This window comes from Penicillium canescens, assembly GCF_028828765.1.
Source record: "Penicillium canescens strain IBT 15451 chromosome Unknown utg000006l_segment0_segment0, whole genome shotgun sequence".
NCBI lineage: Eukaryota > Fungi > Ascomycota > Eurotiomycetes > Eurotiales > Aspergillaceae > Penicillium > Penicillium canescens.
This window is the reverse complement of record NW_026703968.1, coordinates 3,324,057-3,341,064: the sequence shown is the minus strand read 5'-3', so window position 1 is coordinate 3,341,064 and position 17,008 is coordinate 3,324,057. Positions and strand designations below refer to the sequence as shown.

The following is a 17,008-nucleotide window of genomic DNA, read 5'->3' as shown; positions in this document are numbered from 1 at the left end:
AAGAGCAGCACCATCAAGCGGCACTAATTTAATTAGGAATGATTGAAAGAATTCTCTGTAGAACAGAGTAAAACATACAATTGATATAAAAACACCATCTCCAGGATAATCTTTGCGTGAAGGACCTTCAATGATGGAGCCAATTGCGCTGGCTAAAGCCCATAACATCCCGAGAATGCCAAAGTATTGAGCGCGTTCTCTATTTCGTACCAGCTCCGACCCCTTATGTCGCTAAGCTTGCCCCAAAGCAAGCTTGATGCTGCATTAGCGAGAACAAATGATGAGCTGATCCAAGTATAGCCATCCCCAGAGTCATGCGATTGTTCGGAAGTTGTCGGCAATGCCGTTGTAATGACTGTCTGTCAACCAGTAAGCGGGGTCTTGGTTTATCACATGAAACAACTTACCACGTCCAGAGCAGCAAGAAGAAGAACCAGCTTTAGGAACAGTTAGCTGAATTTTCTGTTTTAATTAAAAAAACAGGGCAGAAACGATAACCGCTCGACTACCTCTGCCGACACTGCGGTGTTGCGGTTGACACGAGGTTGCAGTGGATGTTGATACGGTCTATGATTGGGCCCCACAGCTACAGCAGAGCTTCAGATGAACGCCCCCAGCCTCGCGTCAAAGGCTTACGGGGGAAAGTTGATATATCAATTTCTTCAAACGTCCATTCACGGTACCTTCCTGATAACGTCAAGAAACGAGTATGTCTATCATTCCTTAAAACTCGGAGACGACCAACACAGCATCTCATACTTGCTCTGGTCTTTGTGACTGGTGTTTTGAAGCAATGGTCGCTAAGAGATTCTCATTACCTACTATAACTCCTAGGTCTTTAGATAACCTCGAAAGAAATTAATAGTGGACGGGTCTAGTGCGCCACATGGTGGACATGTGGCTGCATTCCACAGGGGTTGGAATGATTGGCTAAGACAGACAAGCTAGCTCGAGGATGTAAACCAGAAACAATCTCGGCATGGCCCCATCTTTCAGTACGCCGGCTTCGTTTCGCCGACGGAAATCACTAGTCAACGGGTTTGGCACTCCACGTGGGGGCCATGTGGTTGCACCTAGGAATTGACATGATTGGGCGAAACATGCAAGACATCGAGTTTAGCGCAATATCGGCACGGTCCCGCAAACGCTACCGCTGCCCACTGCTTAAAATGGGCTTTTCCCCCGTCATCACCAACGACCATCTTTCTCCCCCTCGTCACGATTATGGGTTTTTTCCTCCGCACCTTGAGCCTGACGGCTACGGCTGTGACTCTGGTGGCTGCACAACCCCATGCATGTCCTCGATCCCTATCTACTTCTCCCAGCGTCACCGTCGAGCAGGGGGTCGTCAAGGGCTTCTCACAAAATGACACCAACGTCTTTCTAGGCATTCCCTTTGCCGAGACCACTGCTGGTGAGAACCGCTGGAAGGCACCTAAGCCCATCGGCTCGTTCCCCAACGGTGGCTTCGAGGCCACTGCCTATGGGCCATCCTGTGCCCAGGTAATGTCGGGCACGGCAATCACCGACCAGAGCGAAGATTGTCTCAGCCTCAACATTTGGACCCCGCAAAAGGGTGCCAAACTTCCTGTATTTGTCTATATTTATGGTGGTGCCATGGTCACCGGCGGCAGCAGCAACGCCCAATGGCAAGGGTCCAACTTCGCTCGCAAGGATGTTATCTACGTCAACTTCAATTACCGCGAGAGCATCTATGCCTCGCCCAATGCGCCCGAGCTGCAGGGACAGTCCCAGAATTTTGGAATCATGGACGTGGAGTTGGCCATGGAGTGGATTCACAACAATATTGAGGGTAAGTTCTTCTTTCTCTTAAACAACCTTACCACCTTTGCCTAACCTCGTCGCCAGCTTTCGGAGGTGACAAGTCACGCATCGTGCTGGGTGGTCATTCATCCGGTGGAGTGCACGTTGATCACTATCTCTGGAACCACCCGGATACCTTCCTGGCCGGTGCGATCGAGATGTCTGCCAACGCCCAATCGGGTCCTGGCTACGCGGCCGCAGGAGTCGCGATGAAGCAGGTGGTCCAGACAATGTTGGATGCTGGCGTGACTCTGGGCTGCACGGCTGATGACTACACTTTGGACTGCCTGCGCGCAGCAGATATTTACGCCTTCCAGACGAGCGACTTCAACTCAACCTTGAACACCTGGTTCGCACCAGTGGTGGACGAGATCACCCGCTTCTCCAACTACACCGACCGCTTCGCCAAGGGTTATTACCCTAAATCACTGCCGCTGATCGTCGGCAACTCCGACCAGGAGGGCCAAATTTTCGGCTACGTCTACAGCAGCGAGAACACTAACTTTTCGTCCTGGATCCGCACTTTTGACGCCGACCTTACCTTCGTGCCCGCAGACGAGCTCCTGGCTGCCTACAACGAGGCCGACTACTCCTCTATTTCCCAGATGAGTGGTGCCTCTTACGGCGACGCGCGCTTCCTTTGTGCAACCGACTACCTGCTGGACTTGCGTGCTGCCGAGCAACCAACTTGGATCTACCGCTGGTTCGGCGATTACTCGAACGTGCTGCCGATCCCCAATCTCGGACCTTCGCATGGCAGCGAGGTGCCCTTTTTCCACGGCGGCAATGAATGTTTCTCCCTGCTGGACGGTGTGACCGACGCGGAGCAACAGCTGGCGGACTACATAAACTCTGGGTTTGTCGCGTGGATCAAGAACCCCAGCGCTGGGCCTGGCTGGAAGCAAGCCAAGCCTGTTGATGGTCCCCTGGGGCGCGTGGGTGTGCCCGGACACGAGGAGGAGATCGTGACGAGCACGACTGGCGCGTACAACGGTCGCTGCCAGAAGGTCTACAAGCCCAACTATCCCAACTACCCTGTGGTGTGGAACACTGCTTTGCTGGCCGAGAGTGCCTGAGACATATTCCGTTCTTTTTCTGTTTAATAGAAAATTAGAATTAAAATTATTTATAATATAAATCATTTCACCGATCACAGAATGACCCTAATGCAGGTACCGCGGTTCGAGAACATCTTGGCAGTAGTAGATAGCAACTGCATGGGCCCAGTGGGGAGCACTAATGAGCCCTACAGCAGTAGCAACAGCCATTTTCCCTATCTCACTGCCCGTCCTACTGCCTTGTTTCCTTCTGTTAGTTGAGTACTTAATATACAAGTCATATATTAGCTCATGCCTACAGAGTGAGCTTAAGGCCGCATTAGGACGCAGCCACAAATTAGACTCTCCGAGGTTTACCCAGTCAGTTTGTCCGAACGCAGCTAGACCGGAGGGCTAACTGTCTTCGCCATCATTGGTCATTTGTGCTTAAGGTTCCATCACCCCTGATCCACCCGCCCCCATTCGGCCTAGTGGCGAGGCTGGAATTGCTCTATCTGGATCAGTCGTGGGCCACTGGCTTCGAATACATCAAGCCAATCACTGCCGAGGAATCATGACATGCCAGGATTTCCAGGACTCGAGACTAAAAAGAGACAAATAGCCGACGGTCTCCATCTCTATCCGAACAAAGCCGATGGAAGGCAATTTTCCCAAGTTTAGAATTAATATAGAGTTCCTTTCGTATCACATATTACTAAGTGGGGGACTAAATTGGGGCCGAAGTGAAATTCTGCTCTAATACAGTAATCATCGGCATTTACCCTGTGGACCAACCCGGTCTAGCCTCACCACGAAAGATTTTATCAATGTTATAGGTGAATCGCACAGTACCTCAATCTAAATGTGATCTGTTTGGCAAAAGACTGTAAAAGAAGATCTATGGTAGGGTCTTGGCAGTGGGCCTAGCAAAAAGTGTCTCAGTGTATTCTCTCAAATTCGTGAGAGGGTTGTAGAATTAAAATAATCATTACTATCTGTGTCGACAGGTGGCGCATTTCTCGATGCTCCGCGTCTCACCTTGCCATTTCCTCTCTCTGCCGTTCGTGACCGAAGCATAGGCAACCCAACATGGCACGCCTAGATCAGGGACAAGTGGTATGATGCCTTTCCTTCAATCCTCCCACTACACCCTCGTCCTACTAGCTTGCTAACAGGGTCTCTGTGTAGGTTGCCTGGTATGTCTGCACAGTGGCTGCATGTATCTTCCTGGTCTGTCGCCTTGTGATCCGAGTGAGGCTCTTGAAACGGCTTTACCTCGACGACTTGTTCGTTTCTCTGGCTGCCTTGTGTCTAATCGGAGACCTGGTGATCCAGCATTATATGTTTAATCAGGGTAAGTGTTTCCTTAAACGAACTGGTGGAGCAAGCTTCTAGGATTCCACTGACGATGCACAGGCATGTCTGAAATGGCGAAGACAACTGTGGATGAACAGATTAATATGATGAAGGTGAAACAGCCTGGGGTTGGAAGAATATGCAATCACATCGTTTATACCTTATCTAACAGATGATCATCCCGGGATCCACATTATACGTTACTTCGCTGTGGCTGATCAAGTCGAGCATGGTGATCTTCTACAAGCGCCTGGCGGATCGCACTCGGTATCAGGTTGTGTATAACATCACACTTGGTTTCCTGGCTGCGACCTGGCTAGTGTTGTTTTTTGATATTGTTTTCAAGTGCTATCCGGTCCAGCGGCAGTGGGAGGCGATCACAAATCCTGAGTGTGGGGATGCTTCTATTATCAACTTCATCAGACAAACGGACTGACGATCTTGCAGTGACATGTCCCCCAGGACCGTCCACAGTCAATTATTGGCTCACGATTCTCTGTAGGGCCCTCTGTCCTGAACTACTTGGAGTATCAACTAATTCTTACAGTCAACATCTTCAGTGATGTCTTCAGTAAGGCGTCAAGTTCAATTAGTCTCAATTGCTCCTAACCTAAACTAGTTATCTGCCTCCCAATTACGCAAGTTGCGAGACTCAAGATGCCCAAGAAACAAAAGTGGGGTGTCATCTCTGTCTTCCTCCTGGGTATTCTTGTAGTCATCACCAGTAGTATGTCTCCCCTCCCTCCTCTCATATCATCTCCACTAAACCATGTACCCAGTCATCCGGGCAATCTACTCCTACCGCAACGAACAAATGATCACCTGCACCGTCTCCATGATCGAAACCGCCATCGCCATCATCGCGTCTTGTCTCCCTGTTCTCCGCACCCTAGTATTCGGCTCGCAATCTCGCACGGGAACCTACAGCGGCCATCGCGGCTACGAGCTCTCGCACTCAGGCGTGCATACCGGCGGCGTCAGCAAGCAGCGCACCACCGTCTCCACCTCACAGAGTCAAGTTGACCGCGGCGTAGATGACATCTCGTTTAATGACTCCGAGGACGGATTAGTGAAGGATACGGCACCGACTTCTGGACCAGGGATCGCCGTCAGACATGAGTATTTCGTGCATCAGGGTTCTGCATAAGGCACGGCTTCTGTATGGCTTGCGAAGCGCTCAACCGTCAAGTGTGCATACCCGCCACACGATTATCTCTATTAAAACTTGAAATATCATAGCCCTGTCTTTAAGAATTTAATGTTTTCAACACAGGGCTGTACGAGATTAGGAAAATGGCCGCATGATCAGAAACAATCTCTGCACGATCTATACAAAGATCAACGTGGTTTGTAAGTCATGTTAGAGCTTATGTCGCGGAAGGTTACCGAACCCCCATACTTCACTGGATTAAATATTAGAAAACAAACTCAATGAAATTAATAATATAGAATCTCGGTCGGCTGATGTTGCCGTAGAGCAGCCAAGCAGATTTAGTTGAACAGCAAGGTTTCTGGGTCATATCTCTGTAGTTCAGCCTCTTGAAAGGAAGAGAGAAGTCCACAGGTGGATTAATAGAACAAATCCGGTTATCTCGCCGCTCCTTGTGGCAAACCCCCACAGTACATGATCGTATCCAGGTAATGAGGTATCAAATACCAGGTCCGACTGTCTGGTTCAACTTGTTGCAAGAATGCGTGCTGCGAGTTGTGGGTGTGGGCATAAAGGAACATTGCAAAGGGGCCCAACCTCGAACAAGTAAGAATACGATGCTGAGCTAATATGCTCTAAAAAGTGAATGGCATATTTCGACAGGTTACATCCGGGATTCTGGACTCCAGATTCTTGCTCAGGTCTATTCAGAGACTTTTGCGATCCACCAAGTCGAAGCAATAGTAATCCGGCTTTTCACGATCTAACTCCATGGACGTAGGAGCGTTCTCAATCATGCTGTCGCCGATGTTTACTAATCAAATTAGACTTTTATATGTGATTTAGAGAATTATGATACTGAACTATTTTGATGCTTCCATTGGAACATAAAAGAATATTGTCACAGTCGACACACCTATGGGCTATCAGGAGCTGCTCGTGGATGTACTCAGGACCGACTTGCAATTTGAGCACGCATTTCATCTAGGTTTTCGAAACTCAACCCGGTGTTCATGATGGGTGGCCGTGAATAATTCGGTTCCCAATCCGCCGGTTCTTCCATAGCATCATACCACCACACGTAAGAATGCACGGGGATATACATCCAGCCGACCATTTCGAATTCGTCATCTGTTTCTCCATCATGCCAGTCAGGATGAATCTGGTAGTTTTTCTCCTGGGGAGTCAAGTCGCCGCAGAACCCGGATAGAATCTTGACAACAGGATCAAAGCTCGATTTATTGACATATTTCAACGACTCTAGGCAGAAATCGTCCACAAAGAGGCAAAAGTTGTACCTTGCACCAAGGCCATACTGCGGGCCAAACTCAGAGGTAGCACTCTCAGATCGGAGACTTTCGAGCAGCTCGGGGCTAGCGACGATCTGGGGTAGTTGTTCTTGAACCCATGCGTTGAAGTGGTCACGAATCTCATGGGATGTAGCTCCCTTGAATTTCGAAATATCGTCATTGATGACCAGCTGATGATATGGTAGAAGATGCTTTATCTCGCTGACTTCAAGACTGCTTTTGATCTCTTCCTCGATGTGTTGGAGTAGACGATTCCAGGCACTCTCGTCCTTATAAGAACAGCGGTAGATCGCGAATCCCCAGGGGATATCTTGCTTTTTGGTGCGCTGGTTGGAGCGTGAGGCAGCGAGTTGCATATAAGAGTCTAACATGTTGCGCGTCTGCTGATATGGAGTTCTGGTGATTCGCCGAAGGCTCGCTGGAGAGCTCCGTGGTAGACAGCGCTGAGGCAATACAGTGATACGACCGAGGAAAGGTCTAAGAAGTGACATGGAGCCTGGTCAAGATCCAAAGGGTTGAAAAGTTATGGTTCAATCAGTCACTCTCGAGCGTTGTAAAAAAAAAAAAAAGGACACTTAAAATCGGCCACTGAAAAGGATTTCCTGTCCTAATGTCACATGACCTAATAGGGGCTGCTTTTGAGACTTCCCTTATTTGAGGAAATTAAATTTTATTGCGATTTGACTTTTAATGGTCTTGAAACGACAAGAGGTGCAGCCCTCGAGGCAGTTTTATAGCTTCGGGGCATGAAAAGTACGGTTACAGCAAGAAAATCTACACTTCCAATTTTTTAATTCCGAGACCTCACAATTTGAATGCGATCTGGTCGACAGCTTTTTTCAGCTGTTCTGCTTCATAGACCACCTTTGAGACGATATCACCGGAGGTGCCACCCAAAGGAAACTTCTGGTGAATCAAGCCGATTCTGGTCGTAAGGAAATTCTGTGAATGCTTCACGATTTGGTCATAGAAAGCAGGCTCAAACTCCTTCCAAATGGCGAGGATACCCTTTAGCTCCGGTATATATTTGTCGGCATATTCAAATTCATTTTGCAAGGCAGCCCGTGCTGCATCAAAATGAGGACGAAGCTCGGGATAGTTCAAATAATTAAAAACACCAACGGTCTGTTTGCGCCAATTCACGCGCCCTTGGACCAGTAGCAATTTCCGAGCACGAGGTCATATGACCCCATCTCACAACAGAAATTGGTTGCCCGCCAGCCCTGGCCATATGGTCTTTTGGGTAGGTTTCTTTCGAAGTTATCTGTCGTTACCTCGTGTTCTAATTGTAAACAGAAACCCTTTCTTGGACGCAGATCAAGTGGACGAACTTTGTGTGGCAGACTGCCAGGCCTCTTTAAAAACCGCGCGAGCTGCTATCACTGCGGCTTGTACTGCTGACACAGACGTGATTGTGTATGAAAATGTCGCTTATCCAGGTAAGAGGTCCTTGGATTTGCAACTACATTGCACCGGAAATAACCTTTTGCAAAGCAACCTTCATCGCAGATAATTACTTATTAAAGAGGGGAGCCCGTAAGGGAAACCCGACCATTCCCTGTCTGCGAACCAGGTCCTGGCCACGAGGGGTAGTAGGAGATATAAGAGAGGAGAACACGTAGAGGTGGCAGAAGAAGAGAAGTGTGTCTGAATTGCTATCTTGCGAACAGGGAAGTCTTATATGTCACATAGTCCTGATACACCGCTACTTCACGTGGCTTCATGCAGTCAGCAATTCCCCCACTACAGTAGTTATATTGATGATGCTAGGATGCTCTCTCTCGAAGGAGAAGACTGCAAGAAAGCTTCCTGAAGCATTTGTGATACCTCAGGCCACGAATACGCTACTGTCACGGGTTCCACCACTACAATAGCTAATATTATAGATTTTAGGGAGTATAGTAACAATAAAATCTAGCGTGTAGTGCTACCACGAATAGAATCTAGTTATAGGGATAAGTTACTAATTTTCGATAAGTAAGTCTTAGCCTTAGGAGTAGAGAAGCAAATCGCTTAATTGTGTCTATATCCTATATTTATTAAATTATATCTATAGGCCGTCGTTCCACTAGATATTAGAATATATAGGGCTTTTCTCGAGTGGGTTATAAGAGCAATATATAGTCGGATCGAAGAACGGCCTATAGTCGAGACAATTTAGGGATTTTTTAGGTAATTCGCCACTAGTATAAAGAGAGAAAGAATCTTCGAATTCCTACTAGTCACTAGGACTATAATTAATAAGGTCTATACTAGCGTTCTTTTTAAATAAATCAGAGCTAATACTAGGTAGTATATCGTGGGAGAACTAAAGGTCATAATCCCTCTCTTAACTAAGGAAATAAATAAAGACGGCGGTATATCCCTAAATAATTTGACTATCTTAATAACTTAATTATAGTGTCGAGATCACTATAAGTATCGTGGAAACCCTACTAATTAGGCTAGAGTTTAGCTAAGTGCCGTAATACTCCTATATTGCTTTACCTCTATATATATAGGGGAGGTTCACGAATTAACCGCTTAGAGATATAGAGCCTAGAAGATCGGGGAGGATAGCGAGGATACTAACTTAGAAGCCCGTGTGATAGCTGCCTATTATAAGGTGTGTTTAGAAAAGGAAAAATAAGTAGTATTTAAAGCTAACTATATTAGTATTTCGAACTCACTATCGAGACTATAGATAGTATAATAATGCTTATACTCACCTATAAGCGCGAATTTGTTAAAGGATATTAGCGAAAGAAAAAATAGGCGATTCCTAAGCACGCATTTTATAAAGTATACGCTAAGGATATACCTATATTTCTAAACCTTTTAATATTCTTTTTACTAATAGCCACCGTAGATAAGGCTTTTATAGCTTACGGTTTAGTGAACGAAATTCTAGATACTATCGAAATATATAAGTAAGTCGGTCCTTTAGAGGATAAGATCCTTAAGGTAATTTATATACGGTAAGTGATAAGAGATCTACCGGTTTTTCGCCAATATCTTAAGCATAATATAGACAATTTCAAAGGCCACGCTAGGGGGAGCGGATTCCTTCGGAAAGGCCTTAGTTAGTCTAGGTCACAGAAGTGGCTACACGCTAAATATTACTATTCGGGCGTGTCGAAGATAGGCTCTATAGCAAGTAGGTACGAATTCATTTTAAGTATAAGCTTATAGGCTAGCTAATAATAAAATAGATAAGACGTATTCCGAATCTATAAGAATAAAGTTCGCTAGGCAAACTAACCGGGATATATACGGAAAGTTATACGCGTATCCTTGTCAGGACCTCTACCTGACTGAGGCTGTTGACACGGCCCGAGGCAGTGATAGATGCCTTAGGACCTAGAATGTATTGGAAATGATGCCCTAGGCGAGGGTCTCACCGCCCTCGACTGGGTTAGTTTGTATATAAGCATTTCTCGCTAGGCCGTGGAACGGGCTAGCGTTTAGTTTCTTTATACAATACACCTATATTGTACTAGACACGTAACTAGGCTATCTACCTCGCTTACCTATATAAACCTAGAGACTACGTGGTCTCACAATTCTGAACGCTCTACTAACTAGGGCTTGCCCGGTAGAACCCACCTATTTGATAATGGCATCGCGTCGCTCTTAGCGCTTCACCTAAGGGCATTTAGCTAGATAGTCTAGCGAAGACCCTCTAAATAGGCTAGTTAGGAACGTAACTAGAACCGTCTGTAAAGAAGTAGGGTTCTAGTGTTTACAGGATAGAGCCTGTCAACTAGGTAAGATGAAGATGCCTGGAAGCGAACAATATATTGGAGGAATACAGAGACTGATTCTTGGAGAACCGCTGGGTTCTCCGGGGCAGACTATTTAACATGGGGGATCAGCGTTACGGTGAGCCAACGCTGACGTGTCGACACCTATATGGTGTCGATCCTCTGGGAGTGCGAGAGATCTGTGCATGGCTTCTGAGGATTCCGTTACAATTATATTGTAATGGAGTGCACCCAGGTCAATACACGTCTCACCAACTAGGCCAAAAGACCACTATGTCAGCCGTCAGGCTGACATGCCTGGGACCGATACATATACTACTCAGTACGCACAATTGAACCCGTGGATCAGCCACGCCGTTACACCGTCGAACCCCTAACCATGGAATCGATCTAGGAACCGACTAGGCCATTCCCGCCGACCGAGCCGACCGCCCCTAAACCTATGGCTTAAGGTGCTATCACCAAATAAGAGATAAGAGAGCTCGAACAATTAGAAAGAGAAGCGTATAATCTAAGGAGAGCTAGAGTTATAGAATAACTCCGACGGGAATAGGGTTAGTTTAACCAGCCTATTAAGATACGACCTCCGATATATATACCTAGCAATGCCTTATTCGTGGCACCTAGCAATATATCTATAAGGGCGTCGACGCCAATAAGTACGTCTTAGTTAGAGGTGACCTAGCCGTCGGTTGCCTTCGGCGAAGAAGCCACTACGTAGACAAATTACCCCGATACGCTATTTAAGCTTCATGATTTCCGACCGCCATAACCGACGGATTAGGAGTCTAACCAATAGGCCCTATTCACACTACGCCGTCGCGGTATCAAGAAGCCGCGAGCCACACCTTATCCGTTAATCTACAAGGTAAGAGACAACGACAAATATCGGAAATAGGTCTTCTCCCTTAAAAAGTTCTTCGAAGCCGACTATATATACTTAGATTGGTTTAAGTACCAACCCCACCGAACTAGGTGGGCACTAGCCTATTGCTCTAACTAAGTCAAAGAGCTTTATAAGATTAAATTTCCTCACGATACCCCTTACTTCAAAGAAATAAAGGAATAGTAATCCTTTATAGGGGGAGGTAATATGGATTCGAATAACTATGTCGTACAATGTCCGATGTTAGGAACATTGACATCATTATAGTCCGGTTAGTTATGTGGGGCTGAATCACCTGGTTTTCAGACATTTTCCCCTCCTTATTTCAGCTACGTGGTGCGAGTCTCAGCCCAACCTTGGAATGGCTTCGCAAAAAGCCCCCGGACTTCCGGGGTTTTCGTTGCCCCTGAACTTTGCTCCACGGCGGGTGTTTCCTTCCGCACTTCAGTGCGAGGACTTGGGCATGGATGTCGGTCGCCTCAATGTACATCGGGATATCGTGATGATGCGAATCATCAATGCATTCACGGAAAGACCAGACTGGCACTCCAAGGTATGCCAGGGTGTTTCAATGACTACGGAGAAACTTGAGCTCACTCTCGGTAGATATTTGACGATGGGGCTCTGAAGGAACTGCTGCAACAAACCGCGGGCGGTGAAGATGTCACCCCAAAAATGACAAGCTGGATCATCAAGGAACTCCAGTGGAAAGCTGAAAATCTGCTGAAGACCGGGTACACCTTCGCCCTGGATCCAGGCGTGTTCAAGTCGGATTCTGCGATACCAGCCTCCACCACAAAGGCCTTGAAAGAGGCGTCTCGCTCGCTGGAGCCAGCCGGAGGGAACAAGAACTGCCCACCCGAAAGCAAGAAAAAGATCGTCAACCCTGTGGATCCCTCAATATGTCCTGTTATCTACGGGCGTACGCGCATTCTTCCAGACCAGACAATCGGCGTTGACGATTGCCTGGATAAGGGGCAAGGAGTCCTTCTTCCAATCCCACCAGAGGAACAGGCATATGACCAAGCATTTGATACATCCTGGCCAGAACGTTGGAAAAAGGGGAAACCATACAGTCGACTATTTCAATGGCTGCCATCCGACGTGGCGTTTGGTGCAGACGAAAGATGCCACATCACTTCTTACATCAACAATCTTCCCCCTTGGGAGAACCGGGGACTGTATGAAACCATCGAGGATGTTCTGACTCGGACGTTACCACTTTGGAACTCAACGTTGACATATGTACAAAACAAGTGGGCGAGAATCCAGTGCAATGAAGTTCAATTTCTCGAGGGGGATTATGAGGTGGTTGGCCAGCATGAGGACGCTTGCACCGTCATACTTCCGGAGCCTGGGGAATTCACACCCCCTGAAGTGGATGAGGATCGTGTCGATCTGTGCCAGGAATTCTCACAGGGATTGCAAGTGATTGTCAAAATGACCAACATTGAGTTGACTCCTGAAATCCCTTCTTATAAGGGTGAGCCGTGGTGCCTAGATGGGCAATTGGTGAGTTCTATTCTCCAGGTCGGGTTGACCTCTGAAGCTAATTTCCCCAGAATGAACATATCTGTGCGACAGCTTTGTACTGCTATGACAGTGAAAATGTGACAGAGCATAAAATCGCATTCCGCCAACGCTCGCTTCCAAATGAAATCCGATTGACAGACTATCCCCAATATCACCATGAATGGCTTGAGCCTATCTACGGATTCACCAATGCGTGGGACGTAACCTCCCTCACTCAAGAACTGGGAGAAATCTCGACCCACGAAGGCCGTCTGATCACTTTCCCTCACACACTACAACGCAGCATGTCTCCATTTTCCCTGGTTGACCCATCCAAGCCAGGTCACCGCAAATTGCTGGTCTTCTACTTGGTAGATCCGCACATACGCATCATCTCTTCTGCAAACGTGCCCCCACAGAGAGACACTTGGTGGAAGGAGAGACAAAAGGTGATGGAGCGAGCATTGGCAAAACTCCCTGTTGAACTACGCGACATGGTGAGAGAACAAGCAGATGATACCATTGATTTGGAAGAGGCGAAGCGGCAAAGAGTGAGGCTTCTGAAAGAACGAAGGATGATGGCCAAACAGAAGGATGCTTTGTTCGAGGATGCATCCATTGGTCTCGCGTGATGAGCACAGAACCCATTTGGCTGAAAAATGTAACATAACCAATACCCAGATATCCAAATATCCAAACATCTAAACATCCAAACCTAACGATGTATACTAACCTGCGTCAGATGACATTGAGTCGAAAGTAGGAAGAGCACAATGCTCCAAATTGTCGGACATGATTCTGGTGAAACCTAGGTGCTGACACCAACACAGTAGTAATAGTCCGGCCAGAGGTTGCTACAGCTGTCTCCCACAGCTGGGTTCCACTTGAGGAACTGCTTGAGGGTGATATCGTTTGCATCCGCCATGTCCTCACAGTACTTGCCTTGAAGGAATGTCAGCCAGCGCCAATAAAATAAGAGGTGTCACGATCTGCGACAAAGATGACTTACCCTTCTGGGATTTTACATATTTGTTGCATTTACATGGAATACCACTCTGTGTTTGCCCTGGCGCAGTAACACTCCCAGCGGGGCAGGTGCTAGTAGGTGTCGGAGAGGCAGTAGAAATATGCGTCGGACTGACACTCGCACTCGCACTCGCATATTCGGTGTCATCAAACCCGTCACCAGAGACGCAGTATGACACAGAGACTTGGAGGCCAGTGCAGTTCTGACGAATGCTGGGCTAGCAGGAAGTCAGTGGGAAGCGAGCAACTGAGAAGAGCAAAAGGGAACATACGTTCCAACCAAAGAATGCATCCATGCCAATATCGGCGTCTTCTCGTATGGTCTGGCAAGTTTCACCTGAGACATCTATGTCAGCTCTTCAACTCAACCGTCCGTTGTTTCCGAACAAAAAGTTTACCTTTTGTAACATTGTGCCATTTCCAACAGTCATCGGTCGAGTTGAAATCTGCGTTTTCGGGTCTTTGGGCATGTTGATGATAGTGAGCATCCTCGTCGTACTTGAAGCCATCACCAAGCATTGTGCAGTAACGCGTAGCGTTGCTAAGGGTGCAATTCCACCAAAAGAGGGAGGGGTTCCACGTCACGAAATCCGTCATACGGGCTTGCAAATCAAGGGCCCAGCAACCGACCTCTCCATACGTGTTTTCCTTATATTCCTCGCAGTCCTTCCTTGTGCCATTTGCAAGGGGAGCCTGTGTTTCCTCTGGGGGAAAATCCTTCCTCATGCTTGTCACAATTGGAAGCTGATCCCACGGCGTCCATGCAGCAGTCATCTTTGGTGGCGGCGTCGTGGTAGAGGCCCCAGATGTGGTTGTATAGTCAGGATACTTCGAGATAACACCGACAGGCTGGACGCCTATAGTAATGATTGTTAGGAAAATAGAATTCATCATGAAATTGTGAACTCACAGTAACTCGAGCCGGGTATCAAATTGGTACAATTTGCGTTCAGGTCAGAATTTAGAAACATGAAGTCTTTCAATGCTATCTCGTTCCCCAGAGCAATCTTGGCGCACTCATCGCCACCTAGAGCATGTCAGCATCCCAAACTGAAGCTGAAAATGAGACATTGGGATATTACTCTGAACTTCATAATACTTTCCACAGTCGACATTCGTTCCAGGGGCGACATCCGAGGGTACCGCAGCGGCAGTCGTGGCCGTTGTTGCAGAGCCTCCTTTGGTATCGCGGTGAGGCGTTGTGAAAAGGCCTGGATTGGTAACGCAGATATAGTGGCCTTCGAGGACATCAATGTTGCTGCAACGTCCGTTCAAGGTCGGGTTCCATGTACGGAGCTGAGTGATTGAGATGCCGTATCGTTGAGAAAGGCTGACACAGGTATCATTCGCAGTCATCAAATGAGTCTGACATGTGCCCGTGATGCAAAGCTTTGCATCCGAACTGAACGCCTTGTTGCCTCCAGGTATTCCATTGTGGCTCAGCAGCTGCCATGTGCTAATATTTTGAGCTCTTGCCACAGAATCAGTGCGGTCTCCAGATTCGACAGGAACCACACGACCTGTGCAGGTAGGAACTGCAGACGAAGCCGCCGCGGAAGTACTATTTTGTTAGCATGGTCTCGTATGAAAGTTCCATGTTAACAGAGTAGTGTATCATACCTGCTGACGACTACCGGAGAGGCAGTTGTAATGGGGAGAGAAGTCACGCTGCAGCTAGAGGTGCGAGACGCGTACCTAGATGCCTCTCCGCGGTTGTAGAAGAAAGGGTTGCTGAGTTTGACCTGAGGCAACTTCAAGATGCAGTCACTGCAGGGTCCGCCAGTTGACTCGGACATGATCTTCTGATAGCAATACTTCCCATCACTATTTTTGGTAAATTAGTGGAAGGGAAATTCCGTTGGAATGAGGGTAACCCACGTATCCTTCAAGCACCGTTGCTCACGATTGGTGAAATAGTAGTCGGCGATTGCAATCGGTCTATACATGGTAGTTTGACTACCAAATTCCATTGAATCGTTGGAGCAATGTTGGAGCACACTCTGACGGTAGTCATCAATGGAAGAATCGCAACCTTCAGCACACATTGAATCCAGCAATGCGGTGGACATGTTATTTTGGAATTGGTACATAGTGTCACCAGTCTCAAGCGCGCTGCAAGAGAGGTTTCCCGTGAACGCAGTCTTGCATTCCGGCGAAACAGACAAGTTCTCCTGCGTGAACAGCTGGATACTTTGGGAGACTACCAAGCTAGGCAGAATCCCAGCGACTGCGAGGAGCCTTGTCATTCCCAGAACTATCCTGAATGGATTTGCACAAGGATTTAGAAGTGATTACAGAAAGCACAGGGGTGCTAATCATCCAAACCTGGGAGTGAACTGGATCACTCTGGCATAGCTTCACTCAGGGTGCCTAAACAGGCGGGCCCGCATTGAAACGCTAGGAGTAGAATTTTTTAGTATACGGTCACTAGTCTTCGTCCAGCTGGCTGTGGGGCTTGACTATCTCAATTTCAATCCAGATACTCTCGTACGCCTTTACTAGCCTCACTCGTATTGACGTATATGTCAAGGTCACAACGTACAGTGTATATTGGTATAGAGTTGAATCCACCAACATAGATTTCGGTCTCCCGAAACATCTAAAAATGCCTCATTTCAGGGGCTATGTAGACCACAGATCGTTTAGTACAATTGCAGACGATGCCGAGTGCAAAAGTGGAGAGAGAGGCTCCGCGTGTTGGCCCCCTGGTGGAGAATCCGGATCCTAGTGGGGCCAGGGTTTCCCCGAACCGATGAACCCGTTCAATGATCTGCTGTCGGGTTCATCCCCTCCGGTAGTACTCAAGTTGAATCTGAAATTCTTTTGCGAGACCCCGATGGTGCCGAGTTTTAAACTTACTCAGTCGGTCTACTCCTATGTTGTGTGTACTCGGCTTACAGTAGATACCAGCGGTAAATGTGAAATAGCTGTGGATAAGCCCTCTTCGTGTTCAATCTGCGATTGTGGGGGTCTATCTGAATCTAGCGTATTCAACCCCAGGACGTTGACCGTCTCGATGCCGAAGTCCGTTCTTCGATGCATTTTCTCAAAGGTCTAGCAGATTGCAGATTTGGACCCCAACATGCAGACCCCGCTGTGGGTGACTTCTGTTACATCCTACGTAAAAGCACAATATCCACTTCAAACTCTGCTATTAGAATGTA

The 17,008-nt window shown here is 47.5% G+C and overlaps 6 protein-coding genes across 6 annotated transcripts; 4 read left to right on the top strand and 2 right to left on the bottom strand.

The window, feature by feature from the left end:
* Positions 1-1,224: 1,224 nt before the first annotated feature.
* On the top strand, positions 1,225-2,900 carry N7446_010084 (uncharacterized protein; the record flags this gene model as incomplete). Its single annotated transcript, XM_058518829.1, has 2 exons — positions 1,225-1,813; positions 1,870-2,900. The coding sequence occupies 2 exons, from the start codon at positions 1,225-1,227 to the stop codon at positions 2,898-2,900; spliced, it is 1,620 nt and encodes a 539-aa protein (XP_058369617.1).
* Positions 2,901-3,950: 1,050 nt separating this feature from the next.
* Positions 3,951-5,364, top strand: N7446_010083 (uncharacterized protein; the record flags this gene model as incomplete). The annotated part of the gene is made up of 8 exons (XM_058518828.1): positions 3,951-3,977; positions 4,050-4,215; positions 4,278-4,345; positions 4,390-4,609; positions 4,665-4,715; positions 4,765-4,788; positions 4,837-4,944; positions 4,997-5,364. 8 exons carry the CDS (start codon positions 3,951-3,953, stop codon positions 5,362-5,364), a joined length of 1,032 nt encoding a protein of 343 aa, XP_058369616.1.
* Positions 5,365-6,316: 952 nt separating this feature from the next.
* N7446_010082 (uncharacterized protein) lies at positions 6,317-7,048 on the bottom strand (the record flags this gene model as incomplete). Its single annotated transcript, XM_058518827.1, has 1 exon — positions 6,317-7,048. The coding sequence occupies one exon, from the start codon at positions 7,046-7,048 to the stop codon at positions 6,317-6,319; it is 732 nt and encodes a 243-aa protein (XP_058369615.1).
* Positions 7,049-8,865: 1,817 nt separating this feature from the next.
* On the top strand, positions 8,866-9,416 carry N7446_010081 (uncharacterized protein; the record flags this gene model as incomplete). Its single annotated transcript, XM_058518826.1, has 3 exons — positions 8,866-8,922; positions 9,220-9,282; positions 9,333-9,416. Coding segments are annotated over 3 exons (204 nt in total), but the record flags the coding sequence as incomplete, so codon positions are not given.
* A 2,251-nt stretch (positions 9,417-11,667) lies between these two features.
* Positions 11,668-13,450, top strand: N7446_010080 (DUF4246 domain-containing protein; the record flags this gene model as incomplete). The annotated part of the gene is made up of 3 exons (XM_058518825.1): positions 11,668-11,859; positions 11,913-12,818; positions 12,869-13,450. 3 exons carry the CDS (start codon positions 11,668-11,670, stop codon positions 13,448-13,450), a joined length of 1,680 nt encoding a protein of 559 aa, XP_058369613.1.
* A 176-nt stretch (positions 13,451-13,626) lies between these two features.
* Positions 13,627-16,090, bottom strand: N7446_010079 (LysM peptidoglycan-binding domain-containing protein; the record flags this gene model as incomplete). The annotated part of the gene is made up of 8 exons (XM_058518824.1): positions 13,627-13,760; positions 13,828-14,062; positions 14,117-14,181; positions 14,243-14,701; positions 14,755-14,871; positions 14,927-15,405; positions 15,465-15,668; positions 15,723-16,090. The coding sequence occupies 8 exons, from the start codon at positions 16,088-16,090 to the stop codon at positions 13,627-13,629; spliced, it is 2,061 nt and encodes a 686-aa protein (XP_058369612.1).
* Positions 16,091-17,008: the final 918 nt, after the last annotated feature.